This window comes from Thamnophis elegans, chromosome 6 (assembly GCF_009769535.1).
Source record: "Thamnophis elegans isolate rThaEle1 chromosome 6, rThaEle1.pri, whole genome shotgun sequence".
Classification (NCBI taxonomy): domain Eukaryota; kingdom Metazoa; phylum Chordata; class Lepidosauria; order Squamata; family Colubridae; genus Thamnophis; species Thamnophis elegans.
In genome coordinates this window covers 23,249,130-23,276,359 of record NC_045546.1, presented here as the reverse complement: position 1 = coordinate 23,276,359, position 27,230 = coordinate 23,249,130, and the positions used below count along the sequence as shown (strand labels likewise).

Here is a 27,230-nt window from a genome sequence, read left to right as displayed (position 1 = left end):
TGTAGTGCAATTTTCTTGGAATTTCTAGACAATTTGTCATTTGTTAAAAATCTTTCTTAATATAACTCAGAAACATTTCAGATGTTGTTACCAAAAACACAACAGAAAAGGCTAAAATACACATGATCAAAAAAAGTCACAAGTAGCAATTTCTCTCTTATTGACCACATTATGTTCACGGTCTCTGTTCCTATTTTTCTCACAACTTAAAAATCCTACACTTAAAATAATTTCAAATAGGTCAATATAATACCGGTTCATTTTATCACACATTCTGCATATTCATGCATTTTTGGTAGAATACTGCCAGGTTGATACCAAGAGAACTTTAAAGCATATTGGAGAGTATAATATTGTAATTTCTCCCCAAAGCTGTCTCACTTTTAAAAATAATTTTAAAACAACTGTGATTTCTTTTTGATGCAGGGAAGACACTTGGGAGAGGTGCTTTTGGAAAAGTAGTGCAAGCAGTTGCATTCGGAATTAAAAAATCACCCACGTACAAAGTAGTTGCTGTGAAAATGCTGAAAGGTATGATGAGCTTGTGTAGAGAAAATCCTCATATTTATTGGGCATAAAATTTGACTCATAGTTGAGGGCAATGGTGGGATTCAGCCAGTTTGCACCTATTCAGGAGAGCCAGTCGTTACCTTTCTAAGCAGTTCGGAGAACCGGTTGTTGGAAGAAATCTCCTTTTGGTTTTTTTGCACTTTACAGGACTAATCTTGTAAGGAAGGCAGGAAGGAAACATTCTGGTGGTGTTTCTAGCCTAATCTTTATTGCCCTGCTTACAGAAACTGTCTCTCTGGTTAACCCTTATTACATTGTAACAGCTAAGGCAAAGCGCCCATCAACCTGAGTGATGTTGACTTGACCATGTCCACCCAGTCACATGACCACTGAGCCCCGCCTACCCAGCTGGTCATTAGGGCAGAAAACTGAATTTGAATCCCACCACTTGAGGATAATCAAAATGAATGCATCCTCGTTTTCAAATGTTCAAAATTTATAATTGTTGCAATTTATGATCCATACCTTTTCCCCCTAAATGAGAGTGGAAATGTTGGTGCATCTTATACACCGAATACAGCCATTTTTTGCCTCCTGAAGCCCCGCCCCTGCATCTCGTTTTTGCAAAAAACGGCCATTTTTCGCAAAAAAGGATGGTTTTTTTGCCTTACCCAAGCCCCGCTGAAGCCTGCAGAGGGCTGTTGGGGGCTGAGGGAAGGCAAAAACTTGTTTTCTTACTTAACCTCTTTGAAATCTTGGTGCATCTTATACACTGGTGCATCATACAGTCCAAAAAATATGTCAATATATTGCATTTTTGCGACAATATAGTGATAGACAACAGCTTTTGAAAATGGCTGAGCTATAATCACTGCAGCTTCTTCTCCGTCCTTCCCCCCCCTCTCTCTCTCTCTCCCTCCCTCTCTCTCTCTCCCTCCCTCCCTCCCTCCCTCCCTCCCTCCCTCATTGAGGCAAAACATTAATCATTAAATGATTAAAGCTAAAATGATCGACCCTGGCCTCCTGGTGAAAAGTTTATAGGCAAAACTCAACCCTTAGTCAGCTCCATGGGTGTCCTGGAACATTCTCCACATCTCCAGATACAGATTTGACATCAACAAATTCCATATACGTAAATAGAGTGAATTGAAGAGGAAGAAAGGCAAGTCTCCAATATATAAAAAAAGGATCCAACAACTAAGAAATAACTTGCTCCAACTTGGAGAGAATTGCCAGTTACACAGCAGTCCCAATTTTAAGTTTCTGGAACAGGTGACATAATTGCAGTCTGACTTTCCAACTACTAAAAGAACCCCAGCAATGAAGTAATCTGAAGTTCAGCAAGGGTGAAACCCTCTGGCAGTGTAGACCAGAGAAAGCTACTCGCGGATCTGGCACTCAGTCCTTCCCTGTAATAATTTCTCTTATCCTTGCAGAAGGAGCAACAGCAAGTGAATATAAAGCTCTAATGACTGAATTGAAGATGTTGACACATATAGGGCATCATCTTAATGTGGTGAATCTCCTGGGAGCATGTACAAAGGGCAGAGGTAAAAAAAAAAATATCAAAGCTCTTATTTGTTAGTTTTATTTGTTTTGCTTTTATTAGTTTTGCTGTTATGTTATGAGAGAGTATAGGACAGTGATGGCGAAGCTTTTAAGCACCGAGTGCCCAAACCGAAACATGCACGCATGTTTGTGCATGTCCGTACGCCAGAACCACCGGAAACCCGAAGACCAGCTGGCTGGCGCACACCTGCCTGGTTTTTGGGCCATTTTGAAGCCATTTTCCGGACTGTTTTTGACCTGAAGCACAGCCTGAAAATGGCTGGAAAACGCCCTGAAAACGCCCCCCAAGTGGCCTGCTTTTATGACTGTTTTTCAGGCCATTTTCAGGCTGTTTTTATGGCCATTTTCAGGCTGTTTTTAATGGCCATTTACAGGCTGTTTTTCAGGCCATTTTCAGGCTGTTTTTCCAGGCCATTTCCAGGCTGTTTTTCAAGCCATTTTCAGGCTGTTTTTCGGGCCATTTTCAGGCTGTTTTTCAGGCCATTTTCAGGCTGTTTTTCCAGGCCATTTTCAGGCTGTTTTTCGGGCCATTTTCAGGCTGTTTTTATGGCCATTTTCAGGCTGTTTTATGACCATTTTCAGGCTGTTTTTCAGGCCATTTTCAGGGCCGAAAACAGCTCAAAAACATTATGAAAATGGCCCAAATAACAGCCTGAAAACAGCCTGGAAAACACCTAAAAACAGCCTGTCTTTTGGCTGTTTTGGGGGGCATTTTCAGCCATTTCCAGGCACTCTGGCACCTACAAAGACCAGCTGCTGGTCCACGTGCCCAAAGAGAGGGTTCTGAGTGCCACCTCTGGCACACATGCCATAGGTTCGCCATCACAGGTATAGGACTTTCAACTTTCAACTTTAATAAGATTTGTATGCCACCCACTCCCTTGGGACTCTGGGCGGCTCACAACAAAGTAAAAACATGTAAAATATTTTAAAAATACAATATTAAAATTAATATACCATCCATTCCATCAAGTGGGGCTGGAAATTAATCAACAGCCCCAGGCCTGCCGGAACAGCCAGGTCTTGGTTGCTTTACGGAAGGCCGGGAGAGTGGTGAGGGTCTGGATCTCTGTGCGTAGCTCGTTCCACAAGGCTGGTGCAGCTACAGAGAAGGCCCTCCCTCGGGGAGCCGCCAGCTGGCATTGTCCGGTTGAGGGCACCCGGAGGAGGCCCAACCTGTGTGATCTTATTGGTCGTTGGGAGGTGAATGGCAGGAGGCTGTCTCTCAGGTAGCCAGGTTCAGTACCATGTAGGACAATTAATGCTAAGGTCACATAAATTTTGTTCTTATTGTTTTACCTTTAAGAAAGCTTTTACCTTAAGTTACTGCTGGTACTATTAACAGAAATGCATTTTCTATATTCACCTGGTCATTCATGTTGTTCACAGGACCATTGATGGTGATAGTTGAATACTGCAAATATGGAAATTTGTCAGGTTATTTGAAGAGCAAAAGGGATTTATTTTCTGCCCATAAGGTAATGCCTCAATTGGCTAATTATAGCTTTTCAGCTCACCCCAAACTTACATTTTATCTCACCGCATCACTGTATCCAAAACAAAGTGATCTCAAAAGAGTTCAGAAATAAGACACTGGTGGCTGACTGGGTCTGTCTAGGCAGCACAACCCCATCTAGCACCAAAGATGGCATAGCCCTAGAACTGGAAGGTTCTAAAAGTCATTCAGTTTTGCTGAAATTCAGCTAATGCCTGTTCTCCCTCATCCAGACCTTCACAGTCCCCAAGCACTCGGATGAGATGTCTACAGCATCACTTAGTTCAGTAGGGGCAGAGATGTATAATTGGATATCATCAGCATACTGATGACACCTTAAATCATGGCAATGGTTGACCCCCACCCAGCAGCTTCATATACAGAAAATGTTAAGTAGGAGAGGAGAGAATACCAAACTCTGTAGTAGCCCACATAGTAGGGACCAAGGGCAGAAAGTTTATTCTCAATCACCTCCAGCTGGTATCAACCTGGATTATGGTATTGCCAAGTTTTGCAATTTTTTTTCAATGAAAAGGATGTATTCCCTAAAAGTTGTTGATTGTTTATATATTTATAGATTTTAGTATTATGACTTTTCCCTCTTAAACATTTATAGCATATATACAAACATTGTAGTTGATTAGTCATTGCATAGGAAGAATTTTATGAATTCCATGCTTCTTTAAACGGTCAATATTTTTAAAATCTCTGTAGGACATTATGCTTATCCTCTCTGCTTTTGTTCCAGGCCATCTTAAATTGATCAAGCTAGAGTTAAAAATATTGACTGAGTAGATAGTTAGCTGCACTAAAGCAATGAAATATGTTTTCCCCTGACAAATTAACAAGTAAACTGAAGATGGAGAGAATGCTTTCTCTAACAAAAGTGGTTTTACTCACTTGCATGAATCATTTCCAAGAGACTTAATTCTCATCACTGAAGAACATTAAGTTATGGAAGGAATTTACTGGCACATTTCAAACTCTTTTTGAATGGAAAGACACAAATAACCTACGGCTCGGCCTAAGTAATGTTAAGCACTTCAAAATCACATTGGGTTGGATCCAAAGTTAGTCATACTTAGAATTTACTCCAATTAATGAGATTTAAAAGTCTCTAGTTTAAATGGCTCCTTGCTAAATATGAATATTGCTGGCTTTATTCCTTTAACTGGAGTAGAAAAAAAATTTAAAGTCCATGTTTAATTATCAAACTGAAATAGGTGGAACTCAAAAGTGTTTTATAATTAGTGGGTCATGGAAAACTGCAATTCCACATTGCTTTGCCAATAATTTCTCCTTGTTTAAATAAACAAGTATGGATCCATTCAAAGAGACCCCTTGATGGAGAAGAAGGATGTTGAGCCCATCAGCGGTCAAAAAAAAAGACTGGAGAATGTCCCAAGTCGAGAAAGCTTAGCAAGTTCTGGATTTCAGGAAGATAAAAATTTAAGTGATGTGGAGGAGGAAGAGGAGGGTAGGTATTAATTCCTTCCTTTTTCTATACAGCCTGTGTAGTTTTACAGTCATGCTCTGCATCTTTGACATTTTCTTGCTCCATTTATCACCCTCGTAAACATCCGTGGGAGACGCTCAGCTCCAAGAAAAGATGGTTTAAAATAAGCTTATTTACAGAATTCCTCAGTCAGACAGGAAGATGTGTGACTGTTTCTGTGGTCTCTTCCTTATACAAGGGGAAGTCTTTGGTATATCATAAGGATCCCCCCCCCTCATTAGTGAACTAAATTTGAAATGTTCTAAGGAGAAAAAAGGAATTGCTGTCAGGATGAGGTCATATTAACCACCTCCATGCCGCTTTGATTTCAGATGTCAGTGATTTCTACAAGCGGCCCCTCACCATGGAAGATCTGATTTCTTACAGCTTTCAGGTAGCCAGAGGCATGGAGTTCTTGTCATCTCAAAAGGTTAGCTTTCCTTCTTTGCATTGGCCTCCAGAATAGTAACAACAACAACAACAACAAAAAGAATTGTTAAGTAATATGCTTATAGTGGGTTGTAAGGCTGTGTATTTTTTTTAGCTATTCATTGGATCTCTAAACTACCCTACTCCACCAATTTCAGGTGGTGTACAAAATGAAGCCTAGTATAATGCTTCATACAATTACAATATTGTACAATACAATTAATTAAAGAAACTCTATAAATAATAAAATATAATCCTGGTGTGGATTATGCAATCCTTGGGCTCAGTGGTGGGATTCAAATGTTTTTACTACCAGTTCTGTGGGTGTGGCTTGGTTACTGCAAACTCTCCCGATCAGCTAGACTTCGGGAAGCAGATAATAGATGGGGGTGGGGCCAGTCAGAGGTGGTATTTACAGGTTCTCCAAATTACTCAAAGGTTCTGCTACCGGTTCTCCAGAACTGGTCAAAACCTGCTGAAGACCACCTCTGCTTGGGCTGCATAACCAGTGCAGACCGAAACAGATGCATTTGGTCGCTGATGCTCTCAGTTGTGAAGAAGACAACATGAAAAATGCCTTCCACCTATTTTGCTAAGAGCTTGCTTGAGCTCAGCTGTGGATGCATGGGCATTAATAGTATTGAATGACACCGACACTAACAGTAAATGTAATTAACACAGTCTTTTGGAAAAGCCTCATTTTAACTATGAGACGTTGTAAAAGTGGGAGACATCCTTGCTTGGCATAAGAGGAGAAAAGCCAAGGATATGGCCTTGCACAGTAGTCTAGAAGAGGCTGGCTTGCGTAGAAAGAAGAGGGCATGCCTGCATTGCAGTGAGGTTTGGTTGCCCTTCTTGTTCATTGACTCCAATGTTCCTAAGGATTAGTCATTAGCGATGGCATAAAATGTTGTACTTGTCATGGGTACAGCTAATGCTAATAATCTACTTTATACCTTCTCTACACCATGACTGTAGTAGAAAGGTTACGTGAAAGCTTTAGCTGACCAAAGTCATGATAAGCAGCAAAGGACGATATGTATAGGTCCATCTGGTGATTATTTATTATTCTTTTTGTACTTTCTATTTAACACTGCTTTCTCCAGAAGGGAATAGTGTGATGGGTATGTACAATTGTGTATATGTATGCATGCATGTAACATTCTTCACATTTTAGCAATTTCCCATCAGATGTGTAAGACTCACATTTCTTTTTTTTTAAAGTAGAAATTCTGTGCTCTTAATTGTTGTGTAACAGATTATGTATGTATGTATCAGTGGTGGGTTCCTACCGGTTCAGACAGGTTCAGCAGAACCAGTAGTAACTTTCCGGAACTGGCAGCAACCCAGGCCCGCCACGCCCCCAAACTGGTTCTCCGCCATCTTCTTGTTGTTTTTTGCTTCTGCACATGCGCAGAGCAATTTTAGTTGTACTCCGCACATGCGCGCCACACCCCTGGCAGTAGTCTCTGCTGGAACCCACCACTTGTAGGTAGGTATGTATGTCAACGAGTGTATATTTTTGTAGACAAAATGGAAGCTTTTAAATTGTTTCTTATCTCACTAACATTAAATAGTAATAGCTAAAACATGTATGAGACGACACAATTTTGTTTATATCTCAGTTTCAAGGATTTAGAAAACAGCTGTTTTCCTTCACACCTTTTTCACTCCCACAAACACACACCTTTATACAAAAACCCATATGCGCTTTCCACCCTGACTATCACTGGAAGAAAGAGAGATAGGAGAAAAAAAAAATTTCCCAGTTGGCCCAATAGGATGAAAATTTCCAGAATCCCTTGTGACAAGATATAATGCACCAAGTTTGTCAGAGATGGTGCTAACTATCTTTAATATATTTATAATTTGAAAGGGAATTTGTACACCATTCTTAATTTCTCCAAAGCAGCTGAAAACTAAGGAGGAATTTCCTGACAGAACTATTAATCAACGAAACGACTTGCCTCTAGAGGTTGTGAGTGCTCCAACACTGGAAGTTTTTAAGAAGAGATTGGACAACCATTTGTCTGAAATGATTGTAGCTGTTCCTGCCTGAGCAGGGGGTTGGACTAGAAGACCTCCAAGGTCCCTTGCAACTTTGTTATTCTATTATTCTGTTAATTGCTTGATTCCAGGCAGAATTTGTAAACAAAAAATTATGCCTCTATAAGAATTTGTGTTCCATGTGTTATGGTATGCCATCCTGCCTTTGTTTCACATCATTCATTTTAATGTTTTCAGTTAACTGTGTATTGTTATCCAATTTAAGCAGAAAGCTGTGCTAAAAATATACTTTTTAAAAGTATAAATAGAAATTACTTTGAGCAGCCGTTTTTTCCCAGCAAGTGCCATTAAGATATCTCAATTGATGACTCACATCACTGTTAACCAGAACTATTTAGTTCAATTTGTTTAGAACGAATTAGAGAAGACAGGTCACTTTTAATAAGTCTGGACTCTAGAGAGCAACTCTATCCGTGGGAAAAGAAATTACTATTAAGTCAGCTTAAGTCTGCCATGTTTGGAAATATCCCTGAAAAATCAAGAATCGTACAGCATCTTAAAAGATAAAATACAACCGCTCTACTGTGTTAGAGGAAAAGGAACTTGAATAAATAAGTTTTTTGCAACTATTTTCTTATAGTGCATCCATCGTGATTTAGCAGCCAGAAACATCCTTTTATCAGACAACAACGTTGTGAAGATCTGTGATTTTGGCCTTGCAAGAGATACTTATAAAAATCCTGATTATGTGAGAAAAGGCGACGTAAGTATGGCCTGCAACTGTACTTGGTATTTGCTCTTTTCTTTATCATTCTGAACAGCTCATGAAAAAGCTCTTTCAGTATTTACATTCTCTGCCGTCAAAAAGCCCCTAAAAACATTGGTGCTCTTTCCTTTAGCGCCAAAATGAGCAATCCAGATGAGTTATATACATTGTGCTTGTTTGCATCCTCCACAACAAAGCTCGGAAATGTTCATCAGTTCTTTTTAAAAAAAAAAAAAAGTTTATATGTTGATATTTTATTTCTGGACTAACCTTGCCAGACGGGCCAATGAGAAAGTTTAGAGCCAAGGCATGAAAGAACAAGATACTGGATTTTTTTCAGTGGTGGGCCAGATTTTACAAGAAACCCTGAGACCTATTGGTTAGCCCTATTGGTTGGGATTGCACTTTGGAAGGTATAAATAACATATAATTTTTTAGGAAGCATGCTATCCAGAAACAATTTAGAAACGGGTGTAAGGGGCATACATCTTGCTAAGATAGCAGAAAGCAAAGGTCCGCTGCCTAGATCCAGAATTCTGTTTTCTGATTGTAAAATATGCAAAGAGACTTAACTTTTGCGTAAGATTAAAAACAACCCTCAGCGTCCAAAAAAAGGGAGCAGGAAATTGCTAGAAGCAGAGCATTACTGATTAAATTTGGTATCTGCCACGGCGAGCTGCAGTGGTTAGAGTGTAGTACTGCAGGCTACTTCTGCTTCCTGCTGGCTGCCTGCAATTTGGCAGTTCAAATCTCAGATGGCATTTAGATTCTAAAAAGCTGGCTTCTATGTATCCGAATTTACAACCCAAATGTTGGAGATGTGGTTCTCTCGACGCTACCTATTTCCATATATGGTGGACTTGCCAAAAGGAGGGACATATATTAGGCTAGACACGATGTGTTAGATCTCAATGCAATGTGACTTCACATGTATACTGTTTTTCTTTAATTTTTCTTTAAAAATAGGATAAGCCAAGTACATTAACATATACTGGAAATACACCAAGGGGAGGAAGAGTAGGAAAGAAGAAGGATGGGTAGAGAGGGATGGGAGAGAGGGTGGGGGGAAGGCGAAAAGGAAGGGGGGAGCGGATCTGGAGAGAGGAGTGGTAGAGAGGGAGGGGAAGTAGGCTAGAGGGGGATGATGGAGGGAAGATAGAAAGTTGGAGGGTGGTGGAAGAAAGAGGTGTATGGAGAATGGAAGAGGTATATTGGGCTTTTATTTTCTGGGGCATTCTTGACAAGAGGAATTGATGCAATTATTGTTTAATACTGTATGGTGTATACATGTGAGTGTATGAAAATGAAAAATAAAAAATATATATTAAAAAAAAAACAAATCTCAGCAGGCTCAAAGTTGGCTCAGCCTTCCAAGGTGGGTTAAATGAGGACCCAAATTGTTGAGGGCAATATGCTACGAACTCTGTAAACCGCTTAGAGAGGACTGCAAAGCACTGTGAAGTGGCATATAAGTCTAAGTGCTTATTGCTCTTTCTCTATGCTTAAACCTTGGAGAGAAGTTTGCCTTAATCTTATTATATCTCCCAAGATGCAATGGGGCATCATGAAGACAATTTGGCCACCTGTATTATTGTTCTGAAGAGTTCTGAAGAAGGGTTAACATTGGTAATATTCCATGAACGCAGCGTCAGAGTTCCCAAATACGAACAAAGCAATTTTAGAAGTCACGTTGCAGGATCTCCCTTATAACAATGAGCAGAGTCATCCCATTTAAATCTTACTAAAATTTTCATAGGCTTGGATTCAGACAACATGATAGGCTAAAATAGAACGGGTTTCTTTGGGGTTCAGTGGATTGTGGGAAGTCAGAGATTGCCTTGCATATTAAATGTGATCTGAACCATCACACCAGGCATAATATGGTTTGTTTTGGACACAGAAAGCTATTCTTTGTTAACATGGGTTTAGTATGCGGGATGAACCCATTCAGTGTGTGAAATGATATTCTCTTCCGACACATAACTCAGAAATGGCAAGATGCTGCCTGAATCTATATACTACATCCTGGCACTACTGGGATAGACTAGAAATAAGGCCCTAGAGTTGGGCCAGGGGAGAAATTCAACATCCTACCTGCATTTTAAAAAGGTTTATGATCTACAGTCCAAGAAAACTTTAAATCTACTTCTGTAAAACACTTACAGAATTCATAATTAACTTTTGTTGCAGGCACGTCTTCCTCTCAAGTGGATGGCACCGGAATCTATATTTGATAAAGTCTATAGTACCAAAAGTGATGTTTGGTCATATGGAGTATTACTCTGGGAAATATTTTCTTTAGGTAAGAAAATTAAAAGATTAAGATACTCCATTTTTAAGATTTGGGAAATAAAATAAGTAAAAGCAAATACCTAATCTGCAATCCTATAGTATGTTGAACTTCATCTGGATTGGTACATATATACATACATAATATCCTCAATTAAGTTTTTATAATACAGGATAGCAGTCTATCTAAGAAGCCTTAATTCATATTATAGCATTTGTGCTGATAAATAAATGAAGGGAGACTAGTATAGATCTATTTCAAGCGATTTAGCTCTCATCAGCTAGCCATACCCTTACTGGGATTTGAACCTGGGCTCTTTTTACATGTTAGGCAGTTGTATTAGCCGCTAAGCCACAGGCTCTCCCCCTTATCAGCTGAGCCAAGGAAATAAGTAAGTGTTATGTCAAAGAACCTGGTATGCCCAAATATGGGAGGGAACATACTGCTTCCCTTTTGCAACACAAAAATGGTTTCCTGCCTGGAAGACTCTTAGGGTGGAGCTGAAAGGCAAAAAGGAAGCAGTATGCTCCCTCCCATATTTGGGAATACCAGGTTTTTTGACATAACACTTACTTATTTCTTTGGCTCAGCTGGTAAGGGAAGAGAGCCTGTGGCTTAGCAGCTAATACAACTGCCTAACATGTAAAAAGAGCCCAGGTTCAAATCCCAGTAAGGGTATGGATAGCTGATGAGAGCTAAATCGCTTGAAATAGATCTATTCTAGTCTCCCTTTATTTATTTATCAACACAAATGCAACACAAAAATGGTTTCCTGCCTGGAAGATTCTTAGGGTGGAGGTCAAAGGCAAAAGGGAAGCGGTATGTTCCCTCCCATATTTCGGCATGCCAGGTGCTTTGACATCACACACACACACACACACACACACACACACACACACAAACACACACACACACACACTTTTAAATCCATTAATAAAATAAATATATATATGATTACTGGTGATTTTATAATAGATTATTATGCAAATAGACTATTTGCAAGAACATTGTAACCAGTGGCAAGTTAACATTTTAAATCTCCCTTCATTTTCCTGACACCTGTAGATGAGTTAGGATTTACAATCTCCAAATTCTCAGATCAGTTTTATGCTAACACTAAGAGAGGGGAAAATGGATTGGGCGAACCAATAATAGTGGCGGTGGGAGGCTCCGCCCACTCACCTGGATGCTTCTGCGCATGTGCAGAAGTGGCATGCGCACAAGTGCGCCCGAACCAGTAGCAAAATAATTGGCAACCCACCACTAGAATCTTCTACTATTAAATTATATCACTCACGATCATTTAACAATTATAATCAAGTGAAAACAATCAAACACCTGATTCAAATTCCCTAATTTGCTCTCAGTGCTATTCCACGTTTTGAATATTGGTATATATGTGTGTGTGTGTTGCATTTGTGCTGATAAATAAATAAAGGGAGACTAATATAGATCTATTTCAAGCTATTTAGCTCTCATCAGCTAGCCATACCCTGTCGAACCTAGGCTGTTTTTACATGTTAGGCAGTTGTATTAGCCGCTAAGCCACAAGCTCTCCTCCCTTATCAGCTGAGCAAAGGAAATAATTGTTATGTCAAAGCATATGTATATGTATATTTGTGTGTGTGTATGTATATGTGTGTATATGTGTGTGTATGTGTGTATGAAGTCTGTTAGAAAGCATTGTAGTGCTGAGAGCAGCAAAAAAAAGTACCAGCAAAAAACGAAACCTGTGCTACTCACAAGTACGGGGTTAATGTGGATTCTTTACCAACCTCTGGGAAATGGGAGCCTTTGAAATTCTATGCTGTATGCAGAGCTTTTGATAATAGTGCTTTAGGGTAATTCTTGCCAACCTGGAGTCTTTCAAATATGCTGGGCTAAAGTTCACATCCTCCCCAGTTGGCAACCCATGCTGAATAAGACACAATAGATGTAAGCTAGCTGTTTCTATTTTTTATTATTGTTTTTTTTAAAGAGAAGCTTTAAAAAAGAAGAAGACAAGACATGAGAAACAAAGCAAAATAATAATAGCGGTCTTCAATTGCTGCTCAACCATTTTTTTTTCAAAGGCATTAATCTCAAAATTGTGATCCTTCTAGACCAGTGTTTCTCAACCTAGGCAACTTGAAGATGTCCGGACTTCAACTCCCAGAATTCCCCAGCCAGCAAATGTTGGCTGGGGAATTCTGGGAGTTGAAGTCCGGACATCTTCAAGTTGCCTAGGTTGAGAAACACTGTTCTACACGTAAAGATAGGGGGATGTGGGGAAGGAGATGGTAGGTCATAACAACCAACCGCAGTTACTAGCCCATTGGGTCACACAATACTGGACCATTAGCACACACAGCTGCTTCCTTTCTGTTCTGATCAATGAGACTCACCAGGCAGACAAACACGAAAATATCTCAGACTGAAGTAGTCTAAGGCATTCAAGATGAGAATGCTGAGGCATTGCATTCTTTTAAAAAAAGGGGGGAAAAATGCAGGATACAAAATCCATCCTGCAAAGGAAGCAACAATTTCATTCATCAAAGAAGAATGGCAGATGAGACAGACACAACAGCAGAGGAAACCAGTCAATGCTTGCAGTTCCTTAGACAAACAATCTTCTGGTCATCTAGTACATGTTTCTAGGGCAGCTTTTACCTCTGGATTAACTCCTTGCTTTCTGATTTAAAAAAAAAAACCCAGTCCGATGAAAATATGAATTTGGGAATGAAATACTTAACTAAAGATTCCATTTCTCATTTTTTTTTCTTTTTTAGGTGCATCCCCATATCCTGGCATACAAATAGATGAAGTCTTCTTCAGAAAGTTGAAAGAAGGCATATGCATGAAAGCTCCGGATTTTGCAACCCCAGAAATGTATGTGTGTTTGTGTGTCTGTGCACTTTTATTTGGAATATGCACCCTGGTTCCAAGGTGCACATGAAAATACCCAGCGTCCTGGGGTTTTAGAAGGGGCCATCCCAGAGGACAGCTATGTCCAGGAATAGTGCTTATAAATTACCCTGCGTCTAACTTCTACATTCCAAGAAATCCATAGGACGATCCATCAGTTAGCTCATACAGTAGCAATTGTATTAAGAAAAAAAGAGGAAACATTATTTCTAAACCAAATCAATGAAAGGAATATATACGGTCTCTATTCACAGTGAGCTGAGAATGAGACAAAGTGAATATGCTCTTTATCTTAATGAGGAATCCGATTACGGTTTTTATTTTATTAATCAAATTTCTATACCGTCCATCTCATCTAAATGATTTTCAACAGTTTGCAAAGAACATCATAAAATATTAAGATGTGATTTAAAAAGGACAGTTAAAAACAGAGTTAAAAAAACCAAGGTTAAAATAAGTTAAAAGTAAGAAATCAAAGTTAAAAAAAATTAAAAAGGCTAAAAAGGGCTTTATAACGCGGAGGGACCATCGTCAAGCCGATCAGCCAACACACTTACACCTCCATGCTAATTGGCAGAGCCAAGTCTTAACCATCTTCTGAAAGGCAGATGGCAATGGCAGCAAAGGTTTAATTCAAATAGTTGAGTTGAGTTGAGTTTATTGATCTTGTATGCCGCCCACTCTCAAAGGACTCCGGGCAGCTTACAATAAACAAGGGAAGGGGATAAATACACAAAACAACACTTTAAAATACACAACAGTCACAATTTCCAAGGGGCTGGATATTTCGAGAGCCGCCCGGCCTGCTGGAGCAGCCAGGACTTAACGGCTTTGTGGAAGGCCGGGAGGGTAGTAAGGGTCCGGATCTCCACGGGGAGATCGTTCCAAAGGGCTGGAGCTGCGACAGAGAAGGCTCTCCCCCGGGGAGTCGCCAGCCAACATTGGCTGGCAGATGGAATCCGGAGAAGACCTAACCTGTGAGATCTAATTGGTCTATGGGAGGTTATTGGCAGGAAGCGGTCTCTCAGGTACTCAGGTCCGATGCCATGTAGGGCTTTATAGGTAACGACCAGCGCCTTGAAGCGGATCCAGAGACTAATGGGTAGCCAGTGCAGCTCGCGGAGGATAGGTGTGACGTGGGTGTACCTGGGTGCACCCACAATCGCTCGCGCGGCTGCGTTCTGGACCAGCTGAAGTCTTCGAACACTCTTCAAGGGCAGCCCCATGTAGAGCGCGTTACAGTAATATATTTCCTTTCTGTTTTAAAAGTAAAATGGAAGAAGGGAGATTAATCTTCTTTCGCCTTTTCTGGGAAATGATAAAGAAGTCTTTTAAAATGTTGCAAAAGGAAGAGAGAATGGAAGGGAACAATATTGAATAGAAGAGATTTGAGAAGTCTGGGACTGTCTAATTCTGATGGTAGTTGCCTGGAGATTGTAGCTTCCCTTCCTTTCCATTTTTAAATTTTGATTCTGATCTTGTAGAGTATTGCTGGTACCTCAAATATAATCCACTGTTGAGGATTGATTGTATCTCCTTGTTTCTTACTTGTTTTACAATTTTTTTCTATCTCCCTGGAATCAGTCATAATTCTAAAGCTGTCATAACTGTGTACAATTTAAGAAAAAAAAAACCTTTGGGTTATTTTGGCTGTATTGTTTAAAGTATTAAAAGGGACTAATTGTTTAAAACTTTTCAGTTATCACCAGTCATGATAACAAACGACAAATCCAAATGAACCTACTTTTGAAACAGACATTATTTACCATATAAGTTGCCCAAACAACTATGGGAATTCCATTAGGCTTTAGCCATATTCTTCTAATATGACTTTTATAGCCCCCCTGGAGTCTGCTGTAACAGAGAGATGGGATTCTCAATCGATAGCTAACAATGCACATGTGCAGCAGAATAAAACACTCTGCCAACATTTTGTTCCTTTATGTTCCAACTTCCAAGGTGTTCAGCCAATACAAATACATGATAAAATTTATGGATAGCTGTCCAGTGGCAAAACTGTGGAATTAATTTTTCTGCCTGGCTCTGGCAAATGGTTGTGTGTATGCTAAAAGAATAACAGAAATTCGAGGAAGAGATCAGAAATTATCAGATACTGAAATACAGTATCTGAAGTAGCTGCTGATGTTTGGCTTGAAAATCAGTACAGAGACTTGATAAATTTGGAAAATATGAAAGACTGATATGAACAAAAGTGTAGCCAGTACTTGGAAGGCTTTCACTAAGTTAGAAAAGCTTTTAGATAATTTTAGATAATTATAGTATTGAAATATGATGCAAGATTCAAATTCCCATTAAAGTACTCCCTTGCTTGAAATTTATACTGGCAACAAAACATCCCATCAAGTCCAACATTCCTAACTGTACACTGCCCTCATTTGTTCCCATCCTATATCTTAAACAGCCTTATGGAATCATTACAACAAAAATCAATGTTTTTCTCCTGAAACCGTCACAGAGCCAAAGTATATAAGCATTTTTCACTTCATATCTCTTTTGGAAACTTCATCTATAATCAAGAAATATATATAAACAAATGGCTCTTCAAACAAATACAATTAGAGTTCTTACTCAAGGTACAAATAACCAGGCTCAAATAATCCTTCTTTTATATTGTATACAAAGACTGGTCTCTCTGGAGAAAATTCTGATGCTGAGAAAAGTAGAAGGAAAAATAAGAAGACCAAAAGCAAGGTGGAAAGACTTGACTACAGTGAAAATTAATTCAATTAAAATTGTTAAAAAGAAAAGGGAAAATTGGCCACATATCTTAAGTACTACAAATGGAGCCCATATGGAAGAATGGAGGGGTTAAAAGTGGTCCACAAAATGAAATGGAATATACTTGAGATAAGCCACTGCAGAAGTAAAGCTTGTGATCCCTTTTTAAAAATTCTTTGGGGATTTTTTTTGGCAGATACCATATTATGCTTAGCTGTTGGCAAGGAGATCCAAATGAAAGGCCATGGTTCTCAGAGCTGGTGGAAATATTAGGGGACTTACTTCAGGCTAATGTACAAGAGGTATGTAGAAAACTGTGACGTGTCTTGTATAGTTTTTTTCTTTGAACAGGTTCAGTGGAAACTATATCAACTTTCCTCCTCTCTTAGAAGTAAGCTTCCTATAAGAATTACAAATTAACAATGTCAACTGCATATAAAGAGAATTTATACAAGATGTTTCATAGATGGCACCTTCCGCCAGCGAAGTTGGCAAAGATGTTTAAAGATAAATTAGTCAAATATTGGATGTGCCGCCAGATACCTGGATCTTAGTATCATACGTGGTGGACTTGTGGAGAAGCAAATAAAGACCTGGTTGGAAGAAATGATAAAACAACGTATTGAGTTTAAACCAGAAATATTTCTATTGGGAATATTACCTGAAACTTATAATAAAGAGACTATATGTTTAATTATTCATGTATTAACTGCAGCTAGAATTGTATTTGCACACCACTGGAAAAGAAAAGAGATTCCTACTGACGAGAAGGTGATTAGGAAAATACTGGAATGTGCAGAAATGAATAGATTAACATTAGCAATCAGAGAAATTACAAACTGATTATTATATGATGTGGGAAGTGTTTTGCCAGTGGTTAGAGAATAAAAAGGATATTGGAAATAAAAGGAATGGGGCGGACGGTTAAAAGAAGAATAGAAAATATGTTGAGATAGAAATGAGAATAAAATGATAATTGTTAGTATTAGTATGATGAGAATAGCTATGTTTAATGTCACTATATTTTTATTGGAAAATATGTTAATGAAGGAAAGGAAGAGAATTACAATGTTTAATTTGTGGAGGGATGTTGCACAGAAATATTTGTACTCTGACGACACACTGCTCAAGGAAAGATGGAATATTTATATTTAAAAAATTTTGTGGGGGGAGAAGTAAGATTCAGTGTTACTATAGCAACATGCAAACAATCTCCATGGCTGAAATTGAGCAGATTCAAGCATCGTGGAGACTGGTGTCATGATCTTTTCCAGAGATAAGCTACTTGCTTTGCCCAAAAGATTTAATTGCATGTTTAGTCAATTCATCCACTTTTGAGCTTCACACCCAATTCGCAAGATGTGACTGATGGAGTTTTATCATTTCTCAGTTCAAGTAGCAGATGGCATACTTAAAGACATTTCTTCATATATTTTAACCCTGTGTTTAGGAACGTATATTATGGGAAGTTTATTCTATGAAACATTTTTTAAAAGCATATCATCCAAAAATGCTTTTAGGATGCATCAATCCCCATGTTGATAGTGCCAGTGGTGGGTTCCTACTGGTTCGGCCCGGTTCGGCCAAATGGGTAGTGGTTTGGCGGCCTGGGTCACTGGAACTGGGAGCGACCCGGGAGCGACCCAGGGAGCCACACCTGGTTCTCCAGGTGGCACTGTAGTCACTGCCATCTTGTTTTTTGCTTCTGCGCGTGCACAGAGCAATTATGGCACTGAGCATCTGTGCGCAATACGCATCAAGCACGTGTGGTGCATCCACAATTATGCCATATGATTATTCTGAATGTAAGGGAGCTAAACTAGCTGATACTGTAATGTTTCAGTTTAATTGTGAGATGAATCAAACTGTTTTAAGATATATAGAGAAATTTTAAAACCTATTACATATTTGTAATATAGGTGTGCTTTACATTGCTTTTATAACAATTACTTTCATCACTTTCTCCTCCTGTCTTCACAGGATGGCAAAGATTACATACCTTTGAATACTCTATTACCAGAGGATGTTGGGTCTGTTCATTGCTCTCCAAGTTCCTCTGATCTTCATGAGAGAAAAAACAGTTCAGTACCAGCCTTGACTAATGCACGTGCTGAAATTTTGGGGTAAGATGAAATGTCAGGATATTTTACAAATAAAAAATGGATGAATAACAGCGTGGTTTGGCTATTGGACCTAGAGAAATAATGCAGTTTGTTGACCATTTTAAGAAGAACTTTGATGGATCAAAACACGACCCTTTTGATTTATCAAATACATAAATAAATCCTGCTTCCCTCATGGACGGTATCTTGGAAGCTTAAAAACAAGATATTTTCTGGGCATAATTGTAGAAGGCAGAGGGGATGGACAAGAGGAAGGGTACCGTAATTACCAAAGTAACAGTCAAATAGAAGGAGGCCAAGTTTGGAGCAGAAGTGTAACCTGAGAAAACATCTCGCCCAGCTCCTTCCTAATTCTAGAGAAGATAAGTGAGAGTGGGAGGAAGCTCCTTCTGATTTGCAAGGTTCAATTACTATAGCTTTACGGTAAAACTAGTACTGACTACATGACACAAGATTCCTAATCTGAACTACTTTGGAGGGCTGACTCTCCACCATGGTCCCTGTCAATCAGCATTGAGTAAGCTTGGGAAGTTATTAGATCATGATGATTTGTGCCAGAAATTCCTTCCATACTACCACGAGTTTCATTCCTCAAATCCTCAGGGGAAAAAAACTCGATCCATGATGCTTTCACAGTTGCTGAAAATTCTGATAATCCCCATGAGCCAACTAGTGTAGCTTCTAGATATCTAAAGGAGAACATAAATGCTACCTAACCCATATCCTCCCCATATTGTATTTAATAATTTGTAAACTTCATTGCAATCACAAAAGTTGGCATGGTACCAGAGGTGGTATTCAGCGGGTTCTGACCAGTTGTGAAGAACTGGTAGCAGAAATTTTAAGGAGTTCAGAGAACTGGTAAATACCATCTCTGACTGGCCCCGCCCCCATCTATTGTCTGCCTCCCGAGTCCCAGCTGATCGGGAGGGAATGGGGATTTTGCAGTAACCTTCTCCTGGAGTGGAGAGGGAATGGAAATTTTACAGTATCCTTCCCCTGCCATGTCCACCAAGCCACGTCCACAGAACCAATAGTAAAAAAAATTGAATCTCACCACTGCATGGTACCGTTCCTGCTCACCATTTAAAAAAAACCTTGTAAAACTGTAGTTCAGCATCGTGGCACGACAAAACCGCGCTCCACTAAAGCGCGCCCGATTAAACCGCATCGCTGACGTCATCAGCAGGGCGACAACAGCGACCACGGAGAAAAAAGGGCGCTTTAAATAGCGCTTTGAAAGCAAGCCGATTCAAGTTAAGGTAAGGGTTAGGTTTAGGGTTAGGTTTAGGGTTAGGTTAAGGGTTAGGGTTAGGTTTAGGGTTAGGTTAAGGGTTAGGGTTAGGTTTAGGGTTAGGTTAAGGGTTAGGATTAGGTTTAGCGTTAGGTTAAGGGTTAGGTTTAGAGTTAGGTTTAGGGTTAGGTTAAGGGTTAGGTTTAGGATTAGGTTTAGGGGGGTTAGGTTTAGGTTTAGGGGTTAATTTTAGCTTTAGCGTTTACAGCGTGCTTTTTTCGTCGCGCTGTGATGACGTCAGCTACGCGGTTTCATCGAGCGCGCTTTAGTCGAACGCGGTTTTGTGGTGGAACCGTTCAGCATTGATAGATGTGGTGGCTGACCATCTGCAGATACTAGGCAGAGTCCAGGAGCTGAGAAATTCTACCAATGATAAAACAGCCCATTCCCTAACCTTGTGCAGCTCCAGTGATTCTGCTCAGAATTAAGACTTGCATGCTTTAAGTGGTTTTTATTTTTATATTAATCAAATAGATACAGCCACCCATCTCACCAAGAGAGACTTTGGGTGTCACACAAAAATATGATAAAACAGAAAACATAAAAATAGCAGGTATTACAAGCGAGTAGGAAATAAATGCCCTATAGGAACCAGGCAGGGCTGGTAAAAACTTGATACTCTTTGTATCAAATATAATTTGTGAACTTTCTTTTTATAATTAGTAAAAAGTATCAGGCATATACTTACGCTATGTAGCTACTATATAGTAATGTTTTGAACTGATATTATCTCAAAAAGTTTTTTTCCCCCGTTTACTTTCTAAGAAAATATGTTCATGCTTTCAAGATGAAACCATTCCACAGAGTCTTTGAAGAAAGTTCATCTAACAACAAGTTTCAGCCTGATGTAAGTCCTAAAATATGTGGCACAACAGTTCTTTTGGATTCAGTCCTAGATGGATGAATTGAAGACAAAGAAATGTTGAAGACATGTTGAAGAAGAAGTCAATTGTTGCGTGGAAGAAGAATTTCATACAGGTTGTCCTTGGGTTATAGAGAAAGCAATAGCACTTAGACTTATATACCGCTTCACAGGCCCCCTCTAAGCGGTTTGCAGAGTCAGCATATTGCTCTCAACAATCTGAGTCCTTATTTTACCCACCTGGGAAGGATGGAAAGCTGAATCAATCCTGAGCCAGTTGGGATCAAACTTCTGGGAGTGAGCAGTGGCTTAGCCTGCAATACTGCATTTTAACCACGGCCTTACCACGGTTCTTTTTAGAGCAGCAATTGGCATGGCTAAGGGGCCATAAAGGGCAACATTACTTAATTGCATAGCTTAGCAACAACAATCCCAGCAGTCCAGTTGCTATGGTAACCCCATGGCCATGCCAGTCATTAAGCAGGAAAAGGTGGGAGTCCCAGGGAAGCAAGCTGGCAAGTAGAGCTGGGCATGAGACCTTTATGAAGGGGGGGGGGGAGTGTTACAGGTAAGCACTACAAATGGGTGTGACATGACATATGCTATGGAATGTGGGCGGGTCCATGGTTACCATGGAAATATGCTACAGAGAGCAGATGGGCATTCAGGCGCTGTGGAGGATGCCATGAGCAGACACTATAGAGCAGGGGTGTCAAACTCAGGGCACGCGGGCCAGATCCAGCCCACGGGGTGCTTAGATCTGGCCCGCGGGGCTGGCCTGGACATAGCAAAGGACTGGCCTTTTTGTATTCTGGAGGAAGGAGGACGCGGTAGCCAGAGGTCCGAACAAGAACTGCTTTATTAACATTAGAAGGTGACTTCAGCTCGGCGCGGTGTGTAAAAGGCATATAGGAAATCATGAACGGAAGGGCAGCGCTTGCAAGCAGACTTCGCAAGAAGGCAGGCAGCTCTTCGGAAGGCAGAGAGGTTTTGCGTCCCAGCCAATCAGGGCGTAGCAGAGCTGTTGCCGGCCCTTTTGCATGTATCAGAATACATAACAGGCCTGCAGTGACTCTGCTGGCCAAAATGGAGCGTGGGGGGCATGTGCAGCCCCCCACAACCTGTTTTCAGCCTCCATGGTCTCCTGTAGCACTGTGCCAGCTGACCTGTGGTAGCCCGCAGAGGAGAACTACAATCCTGATCCATCCCTCAAAGAAATTCCGTTTGACACCCCTGCTATAGAGTGTGGGTGGGCAAAAAAGAAAGGGAACTGACTTGTGACCTCCCGCTGGCTTCATCATTGACTTTGTTTGCGAGAAGCTGGCAGAAAGAGTCGTAAATTGAAACCTTAAAAGTGATTGTGGTTTGCTGTGATGTAACTGCAAGCCAAGAACTGAGTGCTGGATTGCAATCACATGACTGCAAAGATGCTATGATAACCAGAACTCTTGAGGTCCAGTCATAAAACCCTCTCATTCAAATCCATCGTAACTTTGGTCCCTGAACAAATCACAACCCCAGGATTATCTGTACAATTATGTTCATTTCTTGAAACGCATAGCGTAAATATCAGTTTTTTCTTGTCAATTAGAAAAACAATAAAAATGCATGAAGCAATGGAGGGGTGGGATATGACTATTTACCACTAGAGATATAACCTCCGTTTGAAGGTCATACTACCACACTGAGATAGGCAGAATGGTCTCCTGCTTAGACCAGCCAATATAGCCAATCATAATATAGTCAAACACAAGCATACTCCAAAATATTTGAAGGGAACCCAGATTTCCTATCACTTTATTTATTTAATGCTTTAATGCTTCTCTTATTCTAGGACAGTGAGGGTGAACCTTTTTGGCACCAAGTGCCCCAAACCCAGGGGTGGGTTTCTGCCAGCTCTAACCTCTTCTATAGAAGAGGTTCCACAAATCTACAGTGCCATTTAGAACCAGTTCCAGCTCCCTCTCCCCGCCCGTCCGCACATCATTAAGATGAAGAGCGAGAGGAGGAATTCTGGGAGTTGAAGTCCACAAGTCTTAAAGCTGTCAAGGTTGAACACCCCTGGGGGTTTTTTCCCCTAAAGGGTTAGGGATACAAATGTTTTGTAACTTGACAGCTTTAAGACTTGCGTGCTTCAAATGCCAGAGTTTCTGAGCCAACATTTTGGTTGCTAAGCAAGACCATTGTTAAGTGAGTTTCACCACATTTTACAAGTTGGCAATCGCCACCCAGTCACATGGCCGGCAAGCCACTCCCACCCGGTCACATGGCCACCAAGCCACTCCCACCTAGTCACATGGCCAGCAAGCCACTCCCACAAATCAGGCCACACCTACAGAAGAGGTTTTAATTTTTTTCGAAACCCACCACTGCCCAAACCATAACATGTGTGCACGTCAGAGCAACGGGAAACCCTAAGACTAGCTGCCCAGCATGCATATGCCTGGTTTTTTTACTTCTTTTGCGGGCCGTTTTGGGGGGCATTTTTGTAATGGTCTTTGCGGACGCTGGAGAAATGGAAAATGGCCAGAACAATGGCATGAAAAAGGACTAGAAAATCGCTTGGTTTTGGGTCATTTTCAGGCCACTTTCCAAGTGCTCCAGCACCCGCAAAGACCAACGCTGGAAACCAGAAGAGCAGCTGGTGATGGCGCACATGCCCACAGAGAGGGCTCTGCATGCCACATCTGGCACGAGTGCCATAGGTTCGCCATCACGGCCCTAGGAGCTAAAAGTGGACAGACAGACACAGGGTCATCATAACTTGAGTTGGATTGGGAATAGGGAATAGTTGAACCCACCTGGATCTCCCACACACACAACTGCTAGCTCTCAAATCTCTAATCCTGCTTTATTCCTCTTTAAGTAAGAGACTGCTTAAGCAGTGGTAAGGAGGATTTGGGGAAAAGATACCGATTATGAGGTGGATGACAATTTTTTCCCTTTTCCTCTGGTTCAAGATTTTAACAGCAGCCTGGAAAGAGTTCAGGAGATCATAAAGCACTTATTGAAATCTAAACTCAAAGAACTTAGCTTATATATTTGTTGAGCCATAGATCATGCATAAAAATTGAAGGTCCATCATATTATAGATACAAATAAGAGGAATGAGCACAAGTTCAACCAAGCAGAATAGATCCATTGACTATTGATCATTTTCCTCACAAATCACAAAAGACAAAGTTTGTTTCTGGCCAATGATAAAATGAAAAAGGTGGCCTCATTTGGGCAGCTTAAGGTTTGATCTGGACATGAAATAAATAAAATTTTCCTCACCACAATGCTACTGTGAATCTTGCCAACCTTTTCTACCTATTAAAGTTTTAAGTTTATTAAACAAAGTCTAATATTTTGAAATTCTATGCATCAAGATAGGTTTGGCAATGTTATAAAAGAAAGTCCAAAGCTTCATTATCAGAATTGTATTCTCTTTCAGAATTATCAAGCTGAGGGGAGAATGCCTTTGAAACAGCTAAAACGTTTTACATGGACTGGCATCAGACCAAAGCAGACTTTTGGGAGGTATTTCTTTCTTTCATTTATTAAACCTATTTTCAACTTACTGGTTGCCCTAGGACGGTAAACAGTTCTATGAAAATATATCACAATATGGTAGAACAGAAAGCAAAATACATCATAGTAAAACAAGAATAAAAACAGCAAAGTGAACTATGCAAACATAATATTCAGTCCTGGAAAGAGGATAGTATGAGAAAGAAACTCAAAATAATTGAGTTTGCCTATTGCCCATATGTTTGATTTAAGATATAGCAGAGAGAAAAAGAGACAATTTTCTAGATCTTGCAAATCTAAAACAGCATTGCTGGCATGCCTGTTTTTTGATATTGCTTATTAAGGGCTGACACTTCCCAAATAAACTTCTGTTCACCATACTACTGAATGGTTCACCGCCAAAAGGGCGAACGACAAAACCGCGCCAGACTAAACCGCGGTGACAAAACCGCGAGTTCTAAAGTGCTCCGACGAAAGAGCGCTGAATCGCGCCGACAACAGCGCGGCAACAGAAGCGCGCTGTAAAACTAAACCTAACCCTAAATGTAACGCTAACCCTAACCCTAACTTAAATCGGCTTTCTGTCGCCGTGCTGTTGTAAAGCGCCCTTCTGTCGCTGTGCTGTCGCCGCCGCATTGATGACATCGCGGTTTTAGCGACGCGGTTTTGTCGGCACGGTTTTGTCGTGCGCTCTTTTGTCGGGTCACGCTATTGAATAGATTGCAGGAGGAAGAGAGGTGGTATTCAGCCGGTTCGGACCAGTTCCCCTGAACCGGTAGCGGAAATCGTGGATCTGGCCCAGGCTCTATGCTGTGGAAGGCCAGGCACATGAGCAGAAGGGACAAACTGTAACAAAATGTGAAACCCACCAGTGAGGAGGAACTATTATTGATGTCTCCCTTAAAACTCCAAAAGGCTAAAACTTTTACTGAGATTGAGAGAATCCTGCAAGTCTGATTTTGTTGTACCCTGTACCCCTGGAGGTGTCTGCCTGAACCACTTTTGGAAGTTACCTAGAACTTCTGATCTTAAACACATCACTCCTTTTTACATAGCTACATGTTGTTTCTTCTATCTTCCATCAAGGTCTTCTTCCTTGCTGTACATATATTAACTATTTAATTTTATTGATACTTTAATTGAAACAATAAATCTTCAGTGTTTTTATTTCACACTAGTGCTGATAACCCGGCATTGCCTGGGTATTTATTTATAGGAAGACAATGTCCAGACCAAACATAATTTCTAATGTTGGATTTTCCCCCTTATCAGAGGGACCCTCCTTGTGGAGTACTGTGAAGATGTTACTATGGCAATTCCACTGCGCTCTAAAGTAGAAGCTATTTTATGGCAGTACAGTAGAAGTCATTTTAAGGCACAACAGGCTGTATCGTAACAGACTATACACTCCGAGGCGTGTTAGGGGATATCTTATCCCCATAGCATTTGTTTCAGAGAGTAAGTCAACTTACTTTGGTTGAAATTGCTCGAGACGTTCCAGAGTTATGCTGGAACATACATACACAGGCATTTATTTATATTTATATTATATACATACATACATACACATACACACACACATGCACTCACACACACAAACATAAATGCTACGCAATTATGTTTTAAAGACTAAATAGCAAAATACAGTAATAGTAAACAACTTCTTGTATGTATACTCTTGCCTCCCAGCTAAAGAGACATTGTTTTTACTTACAGTTTCTACCCTGGAAACAGAAGCAAGGAACCTGTCTTTTTGGACACAGCTGAGCCAAATGACTACAGTTTAAGTTTTGATCATATCACTAATACAATGCAGCCACTTACATGTAGCAAAATAATGTGTGAAGAAAAACTAGTGCAGGGTCTTTCTCCTTCCAGTCTCAATTCAATGGTGCGCCATTCTACTTGCTAATGTTAAAATACCTGTCTTTTGAGCTGCAGGTATCTACCACCACTTAAATGCATCAAATATTATTTTGCTGCACATCAATTCATCATCACCTGGCTCAGTTTCCAAAAAATATTTCTATAATGCAACTCCCTACATCAGCATGCGTGAGCCCCTATCCAATAGTTGAAAGTAACATAAATAGGAGGGCAAAGGGGGATTATGTATGATGCCTTATTTATTACAATAATAAAGGTGGGAGAGAAATATAGTACAGAAGAAGAGCTATTTCCTGGAGGGAATGAAAATCTTGTGCATTGATCTCCCCGATTCTTAACATCAGATTAATGCTCTGGATTTCTTTTATTCAGATTGTATTGTGCAACATTTACTATTTCAAAAACAGCTGCCAATCTAATCTTTTGTAAGGCTGACTTCACACTTTTACTAGTCATTTGTCCTTTTCTGGAAGGGAAAGTATTTTATGACATTTTAAAAACAATTTAAACCAAACCTGGTACCCTTCTGGATGAAGAGGCATAGTTCAGTAATGCTATTTCCAGCCAGCTGAAAACAGAAACACTGACTTTGAACAAGAAGAAACAAATTTGAGAAAGTGGCCCAACTAGATATTTAGCTGGCTCTATCATTAGGCAGAGGGAAGCAACTGCCTCATATTAGCAATTGTTGAGGGCCAGCACCCCAAGTGTCTTTTTGGGTGTCTCAATTTGAGGACAGAGCATACCCTCACACCTGTAAAAGTAATTCATTCAATAATTCTCATACCTATAGAACTATAGGTAGTCCTCAACTTACAACTGTTCATTTAGTGACCATTCAAAGTTACAAGCCTACTGAAAAAAGTGACTTAAGACCGTTTTTCACACTTACCACCATTACATCTCCATGATCACGTGGTTGAAATTCAGACACTTGGCAAATGACTCATATTTATGACGGTGGTAGTGTCCCAGGGTCATGTGATCACTTTTTGCAAACTTCAGCAAAGTAATGGGGGAGACAAATTCGTTTAATAACTGTATTACTTACTTAACAACTGTGGCAAGAAAAATGTCATAAAATGTGGCAAAATTCACTTAACAAATGTTTCACTTAGCAAGGGAAATTTTGGGCTCAATTGTGGTCATAAGTTGAGGACTAACTTGTAATTCATTACAAGCTTTCTACAGGTCTAATATAAGGTGTCATTAAAGAAACATACTGTCGTATGCCTTAGACTAAATAAATATGCATAGAATTGCTTTTTTTAAAAAAAAAGTTATTTTGAAGGTTATAGAATTTAGCTTACTGCGCTGATAGAATAACAAACATTTCTATATGTATTT

General features: G+C 40.0%; 1 protein-coding gene across 1 annotated transcript in view; it reads left to right on the top strand.

Moving 5' to 3' along the window:
- The window catches only part of FLT1 (fms related receptor tyrosine kinase 1), a 128,196-nt gene extending 101,444 nt beyond the window's left edge, over positions 1–26,752 (top strand). The window contains exons 18-30 of the mRNA XM_032219936.1: positions 427–531; positions 1,947–2,060; positions 3,469–3,557; positions 4,892–5,051; positions 5,402–5,499; positions 8,146–8,268; positions 10,462–10,573; positions 13,330–13,429; positions 16,401–16,506; positions 18,185–18,327; positions 20,387–20,468; positions 23,920–24,005; positions 25,713–26,752. Of these exons, the coding sequence (XP_032075827.1) occupies positions 427–531; positions 1,947–2,060; positions 3,469–3,557; positions 4,892–5,051; positions 5,402–5,499; positions 8,146–8,268; positions 10,462–10,573; positions 13,330–13,429; positions 16,401–16,506; positions 18,185–18,327; positions 20,387–20,468; positions 23,920–24,005; positions 25,713–25,908 (1,514 nt within the window). The 3' untranslated portion in view covers positions 25,909–26,752. The remainder of the gene's footprint in view (positions 1–426; positions 532–1,946; positions 2,061–3,468; positions 3,558–4,891; positions 5,052–5,401; positions 5,500–8,145; positions 8,269–10,461; positions 10,574–13,329; positions 13,430–16,400; positions 16,507–18,184; positions 18,328–20,386; positions 20,469–23,919; positions 24,006–25,712) is intronic.
- Positions 26,753–27,230: the final 478 nt, after the last annotated feature.